Below are 17,398 nucleotides of genomic sequence, written 5' to 3'. Positions count from 1 at the left end.
ACCCTGCCCTGTGTGGGTAGATGACAGCCCCCAGCTGTTAGGTCCTCAGTCCCACCTCTGCACTTGAGCTGTCCTGCTCTTCTCAGGTTGGTCCCAGCCAATGAATGAAAGACTGTGTTCAAGGGCCTGGTCATTTCCGTATGATCTGGGACTCCTGGAATGGGCAGCCTGGGCTCTTGAGTCCCTGGAGAACTGCCAGACCGTGTTAGATATGCAGGCATGTCTGGCAGTTTGCCTGTCCAATCTTGCTGGCTCCTTTTCTCTTGGGCAGCTCTGTCAGTGCTCTGCTGCTGGGAAAAATGTTCATAAACTGGGTGCCTTACAACAGCAGAAGTTTATCCTCTTCAAGTCCTGGAGGCAGAAGTTCAAAATCAAGGTGTTGATAAGGCTGTGCTCCCTCCCAAGGCTCTAGAAGAGGATCCATCCTTGTTTGCCCCAGCTTCTGGTGGCCCCTGGTGTTCTTTGGCTTGTGGCCACATCTCTCCAACCTCTGCCTTCATGTGGCTTTCCCCTGTGTCTGTGTCTCTTGTGTCTCAAATCTACCTTTACTTTCTCTTGAGAGGACATGGTCTTTGCTTTTAGAGTCCCCCCAAATCCAATATAACATCATATTAGCTTGATTACATCTACAGAGGCCTTTTTCCCTAAGAAGGTCATGTTCACAAGTTATGAGAAGTTGGGAATTGAACATGCATTTTTGGGGGAATACTATCCCACTGCTTACTCAAGTGTTAGTCCCTAGTAAATCTATGTACCTGACTGACTCCGCCTTGGCATCTGTTTGCTTGAAGACCCAGCTGATATGCTTCGTTTCCTCATCTGGAGTGCTGTACTCGTTACTTCTGTTAAGATATCCCATTTCTGGAAGCCACCTGAGGGCCAGTGTGTGTCCCTCAGCACAGTGTCAGGTCTGATCTTTCATTTATATGATGTAATCAGTGGACAAGAGAGGCCTTGGAATCAGCATCACAGAGCAGGTTTGAATCCCAGCTCATTGAGTATGGAGGCCTGAGAACTCCTCTGTTTTTGTGATATGTGAATCCAGAATAATAAATACATACATAGACAGGATGTGAGGATTAAATGTTTCAATGCAGGTTTAATGGGGTGGAGTTCACTGCTGTCCCGTCTGTACCATTATAACCCCTTTGGTCACTTTAAAAAGGCTTCTGTATCTTCTTTGAAAAAGAAGGGACACCACTGAAAAGGGCGGGGGGCACATGGAGAAGGTTTTGGAGCTCTGCAAGGTTCTGGGCATGAATGGGAGTCCTGGACCACCCACGGTCTTTGGGCAGCTGTGGTAGCGGAAGGCTCCTTCCAAATAGTGGTGGGATGCAATCATTCTTGGTGTCATGATCTCCCTCCAATGGCGAGAATGTTGTATAGGCACTGGTTTGGCAGATTTCTTTGGAATTCAAAAAGACTGAGCACCGTCCTTCTCCTTTGACTCCTGCTAAAGTAATCCTAATCCTCCCTCAGGCAAGGAGGATGCCTCTGACTGATGAAAAGTCTTATATAAGGAAGGGCACAAAGGAACAGGCGCAAAGATTAATCCAAGTTCTAATCCCATTGCAGGAGCAAAGTGCGTCACCTGCTTGGATTTCTCTTTCCAGTTCTTATGACTATCACTGCTTGATCTCACAATGTTACTGTGCTTGTCATCAGGTGGGGGGGGGGGTGAGGGGACACATTCAGATGACAGGTTTGAAATTCTGGTCACGAAACGTATGACAAGGAAAGGAGTGTCTGTAGAAAGACTGTTTCTCCTCTTTACTGGGCAGAGGAATGGAGAAGCTATAGGCAAGCTAGGTCCTTTCTGAGGGGCCCCTGAAGTTTCACATTCTTGGTATGCCTTCTAGGAGATTGTAGGCTGGAAGGGAAAAGGGACAGCTGGCCTAGATGGGACTTAACCCTGTCGTGGTCTACCTGCCTTCAAGATTATGTATGCGAACAGAGGTTGGGTTCGGTTTTTAAGAGTGATGTATAGGGGAGTAACGTCTGAGCATCCAAAGAGTGCAGTGGTCTGTTAATTCCAGAGTGCAGTTAGGACATAGTCCTTAACTGTTGTCTGCCTCTCTTCTCCCTTTTTCGTTCTCTTCCTCTCTCCCCTGCCCCCCTCTCCCCTAAAGGCAGCTCTTCTCCCAGACATAGAGAGTAGAGGTGGGAGGGAGTAGGTGAGGAGATGAGCAGGCCTGCAGGGAGGAAAGGTGCCTAATTATTGTACTGGGAACTGTTCAGAATTGGAACTTCAGGCCCCACAGCTCCTGCAGCAAACCAACCAGGCTCTGATGAAAGTTTCATGCGTTTTTCTCTTCCCTTTAAAGCCTGTTGGGACCTTTTCGACAGAGGAGAAAGGGGTAAGGTTTGCCTTAATCCTTCTCTGTCCCATATTTCTGCCTTTAAGTGGATCCAAGCCCAAGCCTCGCAATTATCTCAAAAATAGCCCCGATAGCCATGGTGCATTTGGTGGGTTGCCTTGGCGGAATCTAATGAAACAGCCCAGCAAGGAAGAGATAGCCTGTTGGCAGGGTGGATAGATGTCCCTGTGTCTGTTAATCTCACATTTCATCTTGGTTTAAGCAGTCTCTGAGCTCATTAATTGTCTTTCTGAGAAGGACCAGGCATTTATCTTTGAGAGCCATCTAGCTTCAGTGAGTTCATCCAGCCTAAAGAGAAGGGAAGGGACAGACTGGAGCTATCCACTTAATTTTACTGAACAAGAAATAGATTGTTAGACAGGGTGATGGCTCTTGATCTGTTTTGTCTGATTGCCTGCCAGACAGGTAGTAGCAATCGCTGCTCCTGCCCACAGTGCATGAGAGTGCCACCTGCCGATGCCATCATGGCACTGAAGATCACCCTTCTCTCCCTGACACAGGTGGAGTTGTACCCATGACGCATCACATGAACAAAGAGCTGCCTAATCTGCATAGAGGACCTGTCTGTTTTAAACAAACCGGATAGACAGTAATGGAAATTTTAGGAAAAGGATAGACTAAAATGACTCATGATACATAGTGATTTTTTTTAACCATCAGTTCCCTGTAATGAATTTAAAATAAATTTTGAGGCGTGCCTGGGTGGGTCAGTCAGGTTAAATGTCCAACTTTGGCTGAGGTCATGATCTTGTGGTTTGTGGGTTCGAGCCCCGTGTCAGGCTCTGTGCTGACAGCTCAGAGCCTGGAGCCTGCTTCGGATTCCTTGTCTCCCTCTCTGTCTGACCCTCCCCTGATTGTTCTCTGCCTCTGTCTCTCTCTTAAAAACAAGTAAAAATTAAAAAAAAAAAAAAGATTTTGAATGTCGTTGAGTAGGGGGGACAGTTAAGTTATGGTGCACCCATAGTATGGAATTGTGCGCAGTTGTTAAAAAAGATGGCCCCATGTCATGGGTTCTTTACACATCTCAAAGGTCCCTCAAGGAACCCAGGGTCCCTCCCTGCAACAAAGAGTTATCCAGTCCAAATTTTCTACGGTGCTGGAATTGAGAAACCCAACTATACATGAACAATCTGGAAAAGATACCCTCTATCATTAAGATTATAAAAAGCACAAGCAAGTATACAGGGGCCTCAATGTCTACAGTTCTCATCCACCTTGTAAAGTATATTTGTGTGGCTGTATATATGCATATATAGGCAAGTATGTTTGTACATGCTTAAGAAAAGGCTGAAAGAAAATCCGTCAAAATTGCATCCATGATTCTTAGGGGTGACTGGAGAATGATAGGGACTTCTTCATTTATAATTCAGAAAAGAGTGGTGGGGAAAATAATGATTTTGATTTATATAAATTCAGTTGACACCTTAGCTTTCCAGGATCACACATACTGCAAAATGGATTTTCACAGGGCAGCACATTGACATAAAGCACATACATTGCTTTTCAAGGGACTGTTACATGAAGCTCATCTAGATGAATGCTGTATCTGCCATTAGTTACAGTCGAGCTTGGCAATAGTGGGCTTTGCTTTCTCAAACAAAATAAAATGAAACTCTTAATACAAGACGAAAATGGATCCAAGTGGTTAAAGATGTATGAAAAGTGTATGAAACCACTTCATGGCACACCACGATGACCAACACCCTGAAAAACTGCCACGGAATATTTGTTTTGACCAAATTTTCCTGGTGGTCCCCTTCCTTTGAGCCAAATTGTTCTCAGCAGCACAGAGATGTGTCTTTGAAGAGTCTCTTATTATGTAGTAACCAGATCAGGGACAAGAAGAGTGCAGTGTGAGAGACACAGCTGCAGTGGACCAGCCCGAGGAGTGTGGGGGTGAGTGAGGGCAGGCCCCCAGGCCCTGAGCTGGAGGAGGTGTAGCTGGTGGCTAGAGGAGAGCTTGGCTTGGGCCCCATGGAATTAAAATGTCAGTGGTTCTGGGAAATGGAGGACAGTCAGCTTGGAGGCAAGGGGAGGTCAGGACTAGATGCAGACACTCAGGGGTCCTAGAGGAGGTGGGAAATGAGGTCCCAAGGGGTTCAGTAAATAGCCCCAAGGGAGGGCAAGTAAGATATGTGCAGAGGATGCTGGTGTTCTTGGAACAGGCACAGAAAATGGAACCCAGAGAAGAAGCACTTGAGGAAAGGAAGTCAGAAAAGGGGGCAAGACAGTGCTTTAAGAAGGGAGTGGAGAGTCACTGCTGGGGGCTCCTGCCAAGTTGAGAAGGCAGAAGGAGCTCTGGTTGGTTGTACCATGGCAGACCAGATGGGCAGGAGCCACAGGAACTGAGGAGCAAATGAGACAGTGGCAAGGAGACCCACACACTCCTCTTGAGAGCTGTGGCCTCACTTGTATTTCATGATCCCCTGATTTCTGTCTGTTCCTCCCACAGATAAGGGCCACTGGGGGCCTGTCCTTTTGTGCTTCCCACTGTGTCTCCCATGTTGAGCACAGTCCCGGAGGATGCATGGAGAGAAGCAAAGAGAACAGAGCTTGATTGTTTGTAAAGGGCATAAGGGAACCAGGAAAGGAAGGGTAGGCAAGCTTCAGATACGTTTCTGGGTCCTGGTTTGAAGAAGAGTTTGTAGGTAAGGAAGGGGAGGGATAGTGGATGGAGGAAAGGCTGGGGAGGCCCAGCGCTTGGTACTAAGACCCCAGGGGAAAGGTCTGTATTTGTCTAACCCACATATACAGACCCCAGGCTTTACCTTACACATCCTCTCCAGGTGTACCTCCCTTGTAAACATGAGGCCAGAGACCCACCTGAGTGGGCAGCGTGGCTTAAGTGGCAGACAGTTCAAGCCCTCTGGTTTTACACCTTGCAAACAGGAGGGAAAAGCCCCAGGCATTCCTGGGTGCTTCACCTTTGGAGATAGTCAGAGAAGCAGCTCATCCTTCAGGTAATTATCCAGCATCCACTCTACAGATGACCTCCTTCCAAATTGTGACTCTAGCTCAGAATCATACCCCTGAGCATTTCTCTTTACGTAAATGGACTGTGCTGACTGGTCCTAGTGTGTGTTCATTGTCAATGTCTTGGGCCTGGGCTTGACCAACAATGTTAATAAACTTGCTAACAACAACTGTTAACACTCAGGCCTTTACTGAGTGTAAAGGTCAAGTGGTGTCTCATTTAATCTACATGACCACCCTGCGAATGTAGCATGATGAACCTTAAATGCAGCAAGGGGTACTGGTGGGAGGGAAGGGTTGGGTGTTTGCTTCTCCAGGTGATCAGGTCAGCTGGGCCTGAGTTCTTGGGCAGCAAAGCAGAGCAGTATCTAATCTAATTGTCATTTGGGTGCTGGTTGGTTAAGCTCGTTGGGCCCCGAACCCTGCTTGGGACCAGCCACTGCCCAGGGGGTCATCCTCAGCTGGGAACAGGCTGGGCGATGGATTTTCTTGTCTTGCTGTCTTCATTCTGAGGTGTTGGCAGAGTCCACAGGCACATGGTGAAGGGCTCCATCTAAGCCTCAGGAAAAAGGGAAGCTTGTATTGCCCTCTCTCCACTTTGGTTGGGAAACCATTTTGGACTGGAGGGTGATGTCTGGGGCTTCCGTGCAGGCTGGCCCTGAGATTGGCATTTCAGAAAGTATCTCTTCAACTCACCTTTGCCCCTTCGACCCAGCCAGGGCCCTTCCTATGCTGGCAGCTGGGTCAGCCCTCTGAGGAGGCGGTAAGCATGTGCGCAGATCAGTCTGCTCCAGTGGGGCTGCCTGGGGCTATTGAGCTGAGTAGGATAGAGCTTTTGGTGCTGTGAAAAGATACATAAGATCTTCCTGTGGCTTCCTAACTTACTTAGAAAAACATCCAAATTTGTACATCAGCCTTAAAGGCCATATGTGATCTGGTCCCTGTCTGATGTCTGACTACTCTGAGCCATTTTAGCCTTGCTGCTTTGTGCCTGCCCTGGGCCTTGGTACCTGCTGTCCCTGCATTTAAAATACCTAGTCCAGATATGTCTGTTCCTTCTTGTCGTTCACTCTGAACAACCCCCACCCCTACCCCCAGTCTACAGTAGCACTCCCCCCTCTGCACTCCATAACCCATTGTATCACCATTCGACTTATCACTGTCTGGTATTATTTCCATCTATTATGTATTACCTTCCACATTTGCTGTGTTTTCCCTCTTCTTCCTCCCACCCCATGGCAGGAATTTGCCATGTTGTTTATTGTTATAAACAGAGACTACAAAGCACCAGGCATGTGTTAGGTGCTCCATGGGCATTTTTGGATTGAATAAATCGAATATTTCTTTACAAGGGATGTAATTACTTTGTCTAAGAGAAAAACATAGGAAAAGCAATTGTTGCAATGTGAAACTCAGCATTTCTTGTCTTTGTATTTTTTTTTTTTTAATGCAGGATCTACTGTCCCTGCCATACAGCCTGGTCGAGGGTCAGGTAAGTACTCTTTTGGACCTGACTTAAGTTTTTTGTTTAAGTCCGGTGAAAAAGAAGGAGGTAAAAAGTTTCATGAACGCTGTAACTGTGAAAAACCCAGCCCAGCCATGTAGGGGTGTGGCTAAGGAGAGGAGTGGGAATTGCCAGGGTGAGTAACCAAGAGTTTCCTCAAGCTCCCTTCTCAGTTGGAGGGGCTCCTAAGCATAACAGGCACATATGTGCCATCAGGCACAGCGCTCCAGTCCTGTGCCTGAAGCAGACATCTATAATCAACCACAGCACAATTCAACCCTATTGCAGAGCAGTCTCTGCCAGTGGATCAAGGTAGGCTGGTGACATTGAGCCTACTTGGCACAGTGGATGAACGAGCTCTAGAAATGAAGCCAGTTTTGCCAGGGTGCGGGTGGGTAAGTGGTTAGAGGGTCTCATATTAGAGACGATGAGAGTGGTAGGGGGATGGAAGCCATGCCCCTGCCTCTGTTTCGTTGTTCAGCTTTCAAGGCGGAGGAGGGAAGCCACATCTTCTGGCATCACACATTTTTACTAGTGTCGGAGCCACTGGAGCTTGGCCATGTAAGAATATAATTGAACCAAACGGATCTATACCTTGGAGCAATGCGTTTTTTTTTCATTGATTCTGACTCCACATTATTATTGTTGCTTAATGAGGAGCTAATGTAACTTCTAATGAAGCCACATGGCCCTTGGATAGATGAAGTAAGGTTTTATTTCCCTCATGACACTGTATCCTCTCTTCAATTAAAACCCGGGAAGAAAAATTAATACAAATGTAAGATTTTTTTTTTCCTTTCTAAGATTAGTATCAAGATAGTGGCTTTTTATTACTCATGTAAATTTCTTGTGTGATGGAAACTGGGGAGAAGCATGGCTGGCCCTTGAGTGGCCTGGAGGTGATGTCAGTGCTCAAGGAGTCTGAATCTATGGTCTCTGTCAGTGGAGTGGTGATGAGAGCATGCTCCGTGCTCCCTTGTTCCTTCTCGGCCTGCAGGTGTCACTGCCCATTGGAGATCTTCCACAGGCTCTTGCTGGTAGCTGCCAGTTATGGGTAGAAGAATTTGAATAATTAAAAGTAATTTACTGAGGAAAAATACACATAAAATAGCCATTTTTATGTGAACAATTGAGGGGCATTTGGGACATTCCTAGTGTGGTCAACTGCTGCCCCTAAGCATTTTCATCACCCAAAAGGGAACAATGTTAGCAGTCACACCTGTTTCCCTCCCCAGCCCCGACGACCACTTTGTGTCTCTATGGATTTGCATGTTCTGGACATTTCATATGAATGGAATCATACAGTATGTGGCCTTTAGCGATTGGTTTGTTTCACCGAGCATAACATTTACAACATCCATCCCTGTTGCATCATGTATCAGTTCTTTCTTGTTCCTCTGATGGCTGAGTAACAATCCATCATAGAGATATGTTCCATTTGTCAATCCACTCGTCTGTTGGTGAGTATTTTGGCTTATTGTGCACAGTGCTGCTGTGAACATGCATGTACAAATATTCGAAGTCCTGTTTTTAATTGTTTTGGGTGGATACCTAGGAGTAGAATTGCAGGGTCATAGAATAATTCTGTGTTTAACTTCTTGAAGAACTGCCAAACTCCTTTGAAGCCTGGCAGGCTGCTCTAGGGGCCATGTTTTCAACCACCATGCTGTCCTGCACTTGGGGGTGTTGTCCCTGGTTAGCATGTTCTAGTCTGTGCACAGTACTGGGGAAAAAAGGTGGAAAGGACAGGGGAGGGCAGGTAGGTTCCTCTCACCTCAAGGGACGAAATGTATCATTCCTGGGCAATCTGTCCAGTGAGTTTGCTGGTCTCTGATTTACCCTCTTTTTCCATTGAGCATCTTGACCTCTAAACTTTGGACTGTCTATGCAGTTGCTGAGTCATTTGATAGAGTCAGTTTGTTGATAGGTTGGTTGACTGAGTTATTTAATTCTCTATCTCTGTTTCTTTCTCTCTTTGTATAGATGTATGTAAAACTTAGTGCTGACAAAGTCAACTTGACAAACTAATACCGATTCATTGGGCATCAGCTGTGAGTTCTTTGATAACATTTGGGTCAGCCTCACCCTCCATGGCACCTAGGCAGGCTAGGTCTCATCATCCCTCTTGCTACCATGGTGGGCAGAAGCCCAGAGAGATGAGGTAGCTTGACCACAGTCCCACAGCTTGTAACTGGCAGAGCTGGGATTTGAACCTCGGTCTGTGCATTTCCACACCGTGGTTTCCTCCTGCTTTGCCTGACGGTTTCTCCAGACTCCTCCAGGCATCAGCATTTTCCATACTAGTGTGCAGTGATTTGTTGTTTTCTAAATACCTCATTACCGTTGTGTCTGCTGAACCCGCGTAGCCCCCAGAGCATCTTGGGGTGCTCTGAAGTTCTTGTTGGTCCTGAGAAAATGGGAATTCGTGTTGTGGCAGCAGTGATTTGTTCTTTATTGCTAGTGGTTTACTAACCAGTGTGTGGAAAAACAGATTATCTGGTTTTGATGGTCAACGTGGTGGTGTTTTTTTCTTTCTTTCTTTTTTTTTTTTTTTTAACTGACAGTGCATCCTTGCCTTGTCAATACTTGAGTGATGGGGGTGAGGTCTGGATCTGTTGTGTGGAGTTGTTCATCCTTCTTCTCTTGCAGAGGGATGCTCCACAAAACAGGAAGGGAAGGTCCATATCCCTAGCTTCTCTGGCAGCCGAGGAAGCTGGAGACAGATGCTTCTCTGGTGAGAAAGGTGACATAGACAGGTAGGTCCCACCCACACGGAGTCCTTGGCTCCCCAGATACCAAGCAGTTAAACGTTCTTCCTGGAAAGTAACTTCCTGGAACCTCAACTCCTTCCCCAGGTCCCTCTCTCCGGAGGGTGATAAAGCATGGGGGGGAGCTGGGGCATATTTACACCTGCTCCGTGCACAAGCTTCAATGGCAGTAATTCTCTGACCTTTTAAAATGGATAAATCTCCCTGGCAGTGGTATATTTCTAAAGCTTAGCTCAGAGTGGGGGTGGGGGGTGGGGTTGAGGCACTGGCAGACATGGCCAGACCTAGAGAAGATTGATTAGCCCCAAGGGGATCTGTTCTAGAAACCTGCCACACCTACGGTGGTTTGGGTAGAAAAGTATGCTTTTGGCCAGAGTTTGAGTCCTTTCGCTACCTCCCAGATGGATGAAAGCAGGCAGTCTGTTTTTCAGATTGCAGAGGATTTATTCCTTTGATCACCTGTCTTCGTCTGTCTCTGAGTTCTGATGGATGCTCTGTTCTCATGTCTGTGTTATTCGCCGTCACAGGGAACACGGGGCAAGAATCTTATTATCACCGGTTCTTTAACTTCCTTCCACCATCACCAGGGAGCATAATAGCTGTGTGTTTGGCTGTTGCCTTACTTTTATTCTCCGTTCCTTCCTTCTCCCTCCTGAGCTCCCAACCAAGGGGTGTGGGAGAGCCTGAAGAGAAAGGCCTGGCCCTTCTCAGACACCTACTGTGTGCAGGTGTACCCTGACGAGGAAGGCTGTTGTTAAACCCATTTGTGTGTGGAAAACCTCCTGTCCAGAGAAGTAAATAACCTTCCCAGGTCACCCAACTCACGGAGGCCAGGACAAGGATTAAAATCAAGGTCTTATTGACTGTGGAGTATTTGCTGTTTCTGATGCTGCCTCTAGAATAGGGAGTGGCAGTGTGGATGCTCAGTCGAGTCCCTTCCCAATGCCTGGGCTCCTTATTTCTCCTGATGGTGCCTGTCTAGACTGGATCTCACATCCTTCCATCAGCTGTTTGTAAATTCACAGCACCTTCCCTGTTAGAGAGGCTGGGACTGGCTTCCCAGGGATCATTTCATAACAGAAGGAATGCTCTTTGCTGCTCAGTAAGTGTCACTTCATAATTACCAGTGTAATTAGAGTAGGATTTACCATCTGAGCCTCTGTGGAAGCTGCAAGTCTGCCTGTATAGGTAGTTCTGGCTTTAGAAGGGTGTTTGACTACCTAAGGAACCCTTGGCATCCTTAGGGCTGCTGCATATCCACAGGGAGTCACTTCTCAGACTACTCAGGCAGATCCAGAGGCTTCCCATGGTTTTAAGAATAATGCCAAACACTCTGGCAAGGAGCTGGCTCCCAGGCACATTTCTGACCTGGCCTCTACAGTCTCCTGCTCCTGGAGGCTCTCAGATCTCATGCCACCTTCTTTTAGGAGCCTCTGGTGAGTAGCCAAAGTATCAACACCTCCTGCCCCAAACATGCCCTTTTCTATCTTAACCTTCTTCATGGCACACAGCATGATCTGAAATAATAATCTTGTTCTCATGTTTATTTTCTTGACTCCCTCTTACTAAAATACAAGCTCCTCAAGAATCAGGTCCTGCTCCTTTTTCTTCCCATGTCTAATTGAATGCAAGCCTGAGACCTTAGCTGACACCTTGTTACTCCTGTTGCATTGTACCATATCCCATTGTTTATCATCATGCCTCTGTTTTAATTACTTTGTCTACTTACTCCTTTTTCCTTTGTGCATGGAGGAAGCCTGTAAAAATCCTAATAAGAAGCACTTTATCTTTTTATTCCATTAGATCCCCGGTGCCTGATAAAGAGTTGATTCTCAGTGCACATTGCACAGATGGATGGATGGATGAGCGAATGAATGGATAGGTGGGTGGGTGAGTGGGTTGACTGATGGATGGATAAATGGGCAAGTCTAGCTGAATTTTCCTGAGATACTGTTTGGACACTTGTAATGGTGTGCTCTTCTGTCTTAGAAACCTTATTAATTTACAGTGCAGAAGCCTTGGTTACTTTATTTGGATGGGTTGGTTAGGGTTTCCCAGAGCTACTATATTCCTGTCAGCTTCTCTTGGTATTGGTCAAAGTTTGTACTTTATCTATTTTGAGCCCTTGTCATTTGGCTCACAAAGGCTGTTGGCTAGCATTGGTTATGGATTGAAGGTTTTTTGGATATAAAATGGCCATGTGGAGCTTGGTTAATGCTTTCTGCCTTGGGTTTTTCTGAAATCAGTGCTACTTTCTATCTTTCTCTGGTTCTCATAAGCCTAGACACATCCGTTCTTTGTTACTGTTTTTAATTTACTTATGTTGCAAGTATCTCTTGGAAGTAGATTATGGATAGATCTTGTTTATTTACCCAGCGTCCTAGCTTTTTCATAGAGGAATTCAGTGTATTTGTCATAATATACATGTTTGATCAACTCTCATTAAAAAAATTCATTAAAAAGAACTTTTCTTTCTGCTTCATGTATTTTCTCTCTTCTTGGTTCTGCAGATTCTGTTTGATTTGCTTTTATCTTACCCGCTGATTTGAAAGGTAGGAATCCTGTTACTAATTCTACATGTGGTTGCCCTTCACTTCATTGAGAAGGATGCTGTAACCCTTGTGTCTGGTAGTCAAGGTCAAGAATGAAATGCTATCTTTAACTCCATCCATGCAAGATGAGAAAGTTGAGCTCACCTGCACTTGGCCTTTCTCTGTGAATTCTTCTGTCTTCACAGCCTTTGGCCCTGTAATTGAGACCTTCAGAGCCAGCTTAATGTCCCTAAGTTATAATTTTGATGTCATCATAGTAATGGGTAGTGCTTGTGGAGGGGTTAATATATAATGGGCATTGTGCTAAGCACCGGATACAGAATTTCTCACCTAATCTTCTGGACAACCCAAGGAGGAACTATCCTTTGCCTTCACTTCTAGATGGTGTAAGTGAGTCCTTGGGGTTTTGTAACTTGCCCGAGGTCACACACTTGAGTGGGTGGCAGAGCCATTAGTACTTGGAACTGACGCTAGCTCTTAACCACGGCTGTTTTGTTCACTGTCAGAAATGACTGCTGCCAGCTGTAGGTGGCTTTGGAAATGTATTTACACCCGGCATTTCATCAGGGCTCTTACCTGCCCTGTTTCCACCCACAGTGCTCCTTTCTTGAAATAGATTTAGGTTATCAACCGCACACTTCTAGACCAGTACCTCCCACATTTCAAGGTGTCAAGAGAGCCCCTGGGGGTGCTTGTTAAAATGCAGAATCTGATTCAGTAAGTCTGGAGTGAGGCCTGAGATGCTGCATTTTTTACAAGCTTCCAGGTGATGCTGATGCTACCAGTCTGAATGCCTTTGTGTGATAGCAAGTTTCTAGATGACTCCAGATTACTCCAGAACATAATCACTCTAAGTGGCCTTGTTTTTATTGTTTATATGTTTATTTTCTTGACTCCCTCTTACTAAAATAAGAGGGATGCTCTAGTTCATTACTCTTGAGTGCAGTGGTTAAGCAAATGGACCCTGAAGACAACTGCCCTGATGGAAATCCCAGCCCTGCTACTGTCTCACTGGGATAACTGGTCTCATTGGGTTGTTGAAGGGTTTAAGCAAAGTAAGATAAATGAAGTGTTTAGATCAGTGACTGGCACACGCAGAGGGCAAGATTCATGCTTGGTATTGTTCCTAGCCCTAGTGAGGATTTACCTCTCTCTCTGCTCTCCCAGCTCTTTCCCCAGCCTGTAGGATTTCTACAGACCCTGTCCTTAATCTCTGGGTTCTTCCCGTTGTTTCTATATGAATCCTTTTCTCAAGATGGCTGGAGTTTTACCGCTTACATGCAGCCCTCCTGGTTAACCTTTGTCTAGTTCCCCCAGCCAGTCTTGTAAAAAATGTCGGCCTCTCTACCTAGCTGCAAGAGTACATAATGAATTTTTGTAAGTGACATTTTTTGTGTATATGGATTTGAAAAAATACACTTTGATTTGGCTATTTGGGATTAGGGGCAAGTCCCTTGGGGACAATTTTAGTAAGAACAGAATGCTGCTTTTGAGCTACTCTGCAGGACTACTTCCTGAGTAGGTTGCACAGGCTTAGGTTCAAAAGAGAATTAGCTAGGGTAATAGAGGTTTAGAGGCCATTGGGTAGGGAGAGAAATGGAAGAAGAGAGAAGACAGAAAGCATCTGTCATCTGGAGGAAAACTTTGGAGAAGGATCAGAGATTTTTAAAGGGAATTGTCTCGAAGTTGTGCAGTGCCCTGTAAAGCAGTTTCCTCCATCCCGTTAGCCTGTGAACTATTTAGCAAAGTGTCCATTTTTTGGTTAGTGTTTTATGGTGTTGACTGTTGTGGGGGTTGATGCTGAAGTACTAGGTATGGTCTTCAGGTAAGTATGGGAGGGGGACTGTTGATGTGTTGGCAGCTGATCTACTGTGAGGTGGGACTCAGATGTAGTCTTCTTGAAAACCTCCAAGATGATTCCAGCATATATCCAATGTTGGGGACCACTGACTTCAAGCTGTGTGCCTTATGTTCATTGTGTAGGGTGTTCATAATGTTAGGACCCCAGAGCTGTTTCTGTTTTGAATTATTTAATGTTTTATGTATGTATGTATGTATGTTTATTTTGGAGAGTGAGAGAGAGTGAGCATGAGTGGGGGGAGGGGCAGAGAGAGACAGAGAGAATCCGAAGCAGGTTCTAGGTTCACAGAGCCCAATGTGCAGCTCAAACTCAGGAAATGTGAGAACATGACCTGAGCCAAAGTCGGACACTGACTGAGCCACCCAGGTGCCACCCTACTACCTGCTACCCCTCTCTCCCCACTCTGAGCCGTTTTTTAAGAAAAGTGGTGGTCATATTACTATGGCCATGTAAGTTTGGAAAACAAAGCTCATTACGTTTGTTCACTGCAGGGTTTATCAACACCTTTGATATGCTGATAACACGTTTTGACCGTACAACCTTTTTGAGGAATCTCTCAACATCATGTGGGTACTTGATGGCTACTTTTTTATCTGCAAGTCCTAGAGCCAATCCCCCCCCCACAAAAACAAAACAAAACAACAACAACAAAAAAACAAAAACAAAAACAAAACAACAAAACAAAAAAACCTACCGTACTTTAACTTTGGTGGAGGATTTGATGATGATAGTGGGTCCTGGTAAAGGAGATACGAATTTTGATTATGATTTTCTCATGACCAAGCAAAGACTCAAAGGACTAGCAAAGAAATTCTCAGCCCCCCTCATGGGGACAGGCTGTCTTCCCTACCAGGTGGCCCAGACTGTCATTTCCAATTTGGGAAACGGTCTTACTTTGCATAAGTGATTGAAGTAATTGCACTGGTTGTTGCTCTTAATCTACAAGATGCTGAGTAGGGATGGGGCATCTAATGGGGTTAGTTCTGATTTTTTTCTAGATCATTTTGGATGCACAGTCTCTGTCAGTGCTCATCCTAATTGCAAGCATCCTAATTGCAAGGGAGCCGGGGCACATATTCTCCAAACTCTCACCCTTTCCAATGGCCTTGTGTGTCAGGGTGGATTCCTCACGGCTCCTTCTCTTGTGGATGCCTCACAGTTTCTGACTGCAGAAAGGGCTCCCTAGACATGCAAACCTGCACAACGATGTGTAGTGTCACTGAAGGGCATTTCTGGCTAAGGCACTAAGGTCTTTCCCCAGCCATTTAGTGTGACTTCTTTGTCAGCTCAGGCAGACAGGATGTGATGGAGAGCTCCCCTCACCCAACCCTAAATGTGCTTCTCCTTGCTTCTCACTGCACATTGTGGTGGCTAGCTTGGCCTACCCACTTTTAGGGAGCCATTCTTGTTGGCTTCAACAGCTCAGTAGGAAGGGAATAAGGAATGCATAGCCCATAGAACTGAAATTCTGCATCCCCCACCTCCCTTGGAGGAGCAGGTGACAGAAGAGGCAGCCAAACATTCCTGATTCCACAGCCAAATGTTACCTTCTCCCTGGGGGCTCAGCTTGGCGGAGTAAATTTCAGAGCCTTGGCTTTTTTTCATCCCAATTTAGGTTAGACTAGCGAATGGAGTTTGATTTTCTAAAAGTGGGGCGGGTGGTGTTCACACTGTCCGAGCCGACAGAGTTTTGGAGTGGGCCAATGGAGAGAGAGGGAAGGCTTAGCGTTTATGGGGTTGTGTGCTCCCGGCGGCTGAGTTCCTGGTGTGCCTTCCAGTAATGGGTAATAAATGTGCAGCTATTTAATTTGGAGTCAGAGCAGCAGCATTATCGATTACCTGGAACGTCTAAAGCTCTAGACAGTGAAAATCCCTTGCATGGAGAAGCATGTCTGTAGCAAATCCATTGAGCATTTAAAGTTAAACAGGCACACATAAAACATACGTAAAGTAATTCTGATTGGCCTTACGGATGCCGGAGTAGAGGTGCTAGTCCTCTCTGAGATGCCAGCCCCAGATTCAGATGTGCAGAAGGAAGAAGCAGCAGTGCATCTGCTTATCTGCTCTTCTCCATCCTGTGCTGTGCTTTGGGAGGCTTCTTAGTGTAGACCATAGCACTAGGCTCTATTGCCCACTGGCTGCTGGTTGAGTTTGGGCAGTAGGGAGTCACAGCAGGTTGTAGGAGAAGGGAGGAGAGGGCAGGGCATTTATAGACCCTGCTTCCTCCTATGGGCTGCTGCATTCCTAAATGAAGATGTCAGGCAAGCCTCTCTGTCTGTACTCAGGTTCAGAGATGGTGGCAGAACCTGGAATCTCAGCGTTACTAGCCCCAGAGCGCTGTATTCTCTTTTGTAGTGCTCATACCCTTTGCCCACACTTACATATGTAGTCCCTTTTGTAAATTCCTCTCAAATGACCCTCAGTGCAGTGTCCCATCCATTCCTTCCTGGGACCCTGGCTCATACAATGGACAAGACAGCCTATCACATAAGGATGGAGTCATGCTTTAAGTGCCACTTTTTCAGAGAGCCCTCCCTGACCTCTGTTATTACAGAATCTATTTGACTTCCTTCCTGACACTTACCAAATGTTGGTGCTGTCTTGTGATTCCCTTCTTGGTGTGTTTCTTGCTCCTCTCCTGTCCTAGAACACGGACTCTCAGCACAGAAAAGTTAGGTGACTTGCCCAAGGTCACACAGCTAGGGGGCAGTAGAGATGCAGTTTGAATCCAGATCTCTCTGATTCCAAAGTACCCCCTCCCAGAACTGTGCTCAGAGGCTGGGCTTCATATGAGGTACTCTTTCCCTAGAGTACCCGTTACCTGTATTCATGGTGGACAGAGAGAGCTTGGGTTTCCTAAAACATTGCTGGAACCCAAAGCTGCTTCCTCTTTTGCGCCAGGCATTTTGCTCCAATGCAGAGTCAGACAGTGGTCTTCAACATCCTGGGTTTTTGCCTTTCTGTTGGCCTTTCTCCATCTTCGATCTCAGTCACCAACAGGTCAGGACCTTGACCTGTGTCCATAGGTCATTCTTTCGCCAGTCAGAGATGGTTTCCATGCTCGAGCCTGCTGTGTCCCAGGGCCACTGAGAAGCTCAGGTGGCAGGGCTCTCCTCAGAGATAGGAGCTATCTCAGATTCACAGAGTGGCTTGTGATCAAGGTTTCTTTTCAATGGGAGATACACAAAGAAATCCCTGCCGAGCTCTCTGGAATCACTAATGATGTGTGTTGAAGTGTTTGACCATGGGTTGAAGCTGATAGGGGATTTTCTCCTAATCTCTCTCAAAGGTCTCAAGGAAGATGAGATAAAAGCACACACATACCTCTTACACACCCCCAAACACCTCACCTGTCTCTACCT

At 46.1% G+C, this 17,398-nt stretch overlaps 1 protein-coding gene across 21 annotated transcripts in view; it reads left to right on the top strand.

Moving 5' to 3' along the window:
- RBFOX1 (RNA binding fox-1 homolog 1) overlaps positions 1 to 17,398 on the top strand; it is a 2,073,113-nt gene that overhangs the window by 174,935 nt on the left and 1,880,780 nt on the right. For all 21 annotated transcript variants that reach the window (XM_086691386.1, XM_086691383.1, XM_086691381.1 and 18 more), the window contains exon 2: positions 6,805 to 6,843. In XM_086691386.1, the coding sequence (XP_086547512.1) occupies positions 6,805 to 6,843 (39 nt within the window). The remainder of the gene's footprint in view (positions 1 to 6,804; positions 6,844 to 17,398) is intronic.

The sequence above is a fragment of the Puma concolor genome, chromosome E3 (genome assembly GCF_028749965.1).
Source record: "Puma concolor isolate L17-30 chromosome E3, mPumCon1.1.hap2, whole genome shotgun sequence".
Classification (NCBI taxonomy): Eukaryota; Metazoa; Chordata; class Mammalia; order Carnivora; family Felidae; genus Puma; species Puma concolor.
Note: the sequence above shows the minus strand (reverse complement) of the source record. Positions and strands in the feature narration are given on the sequence as shown.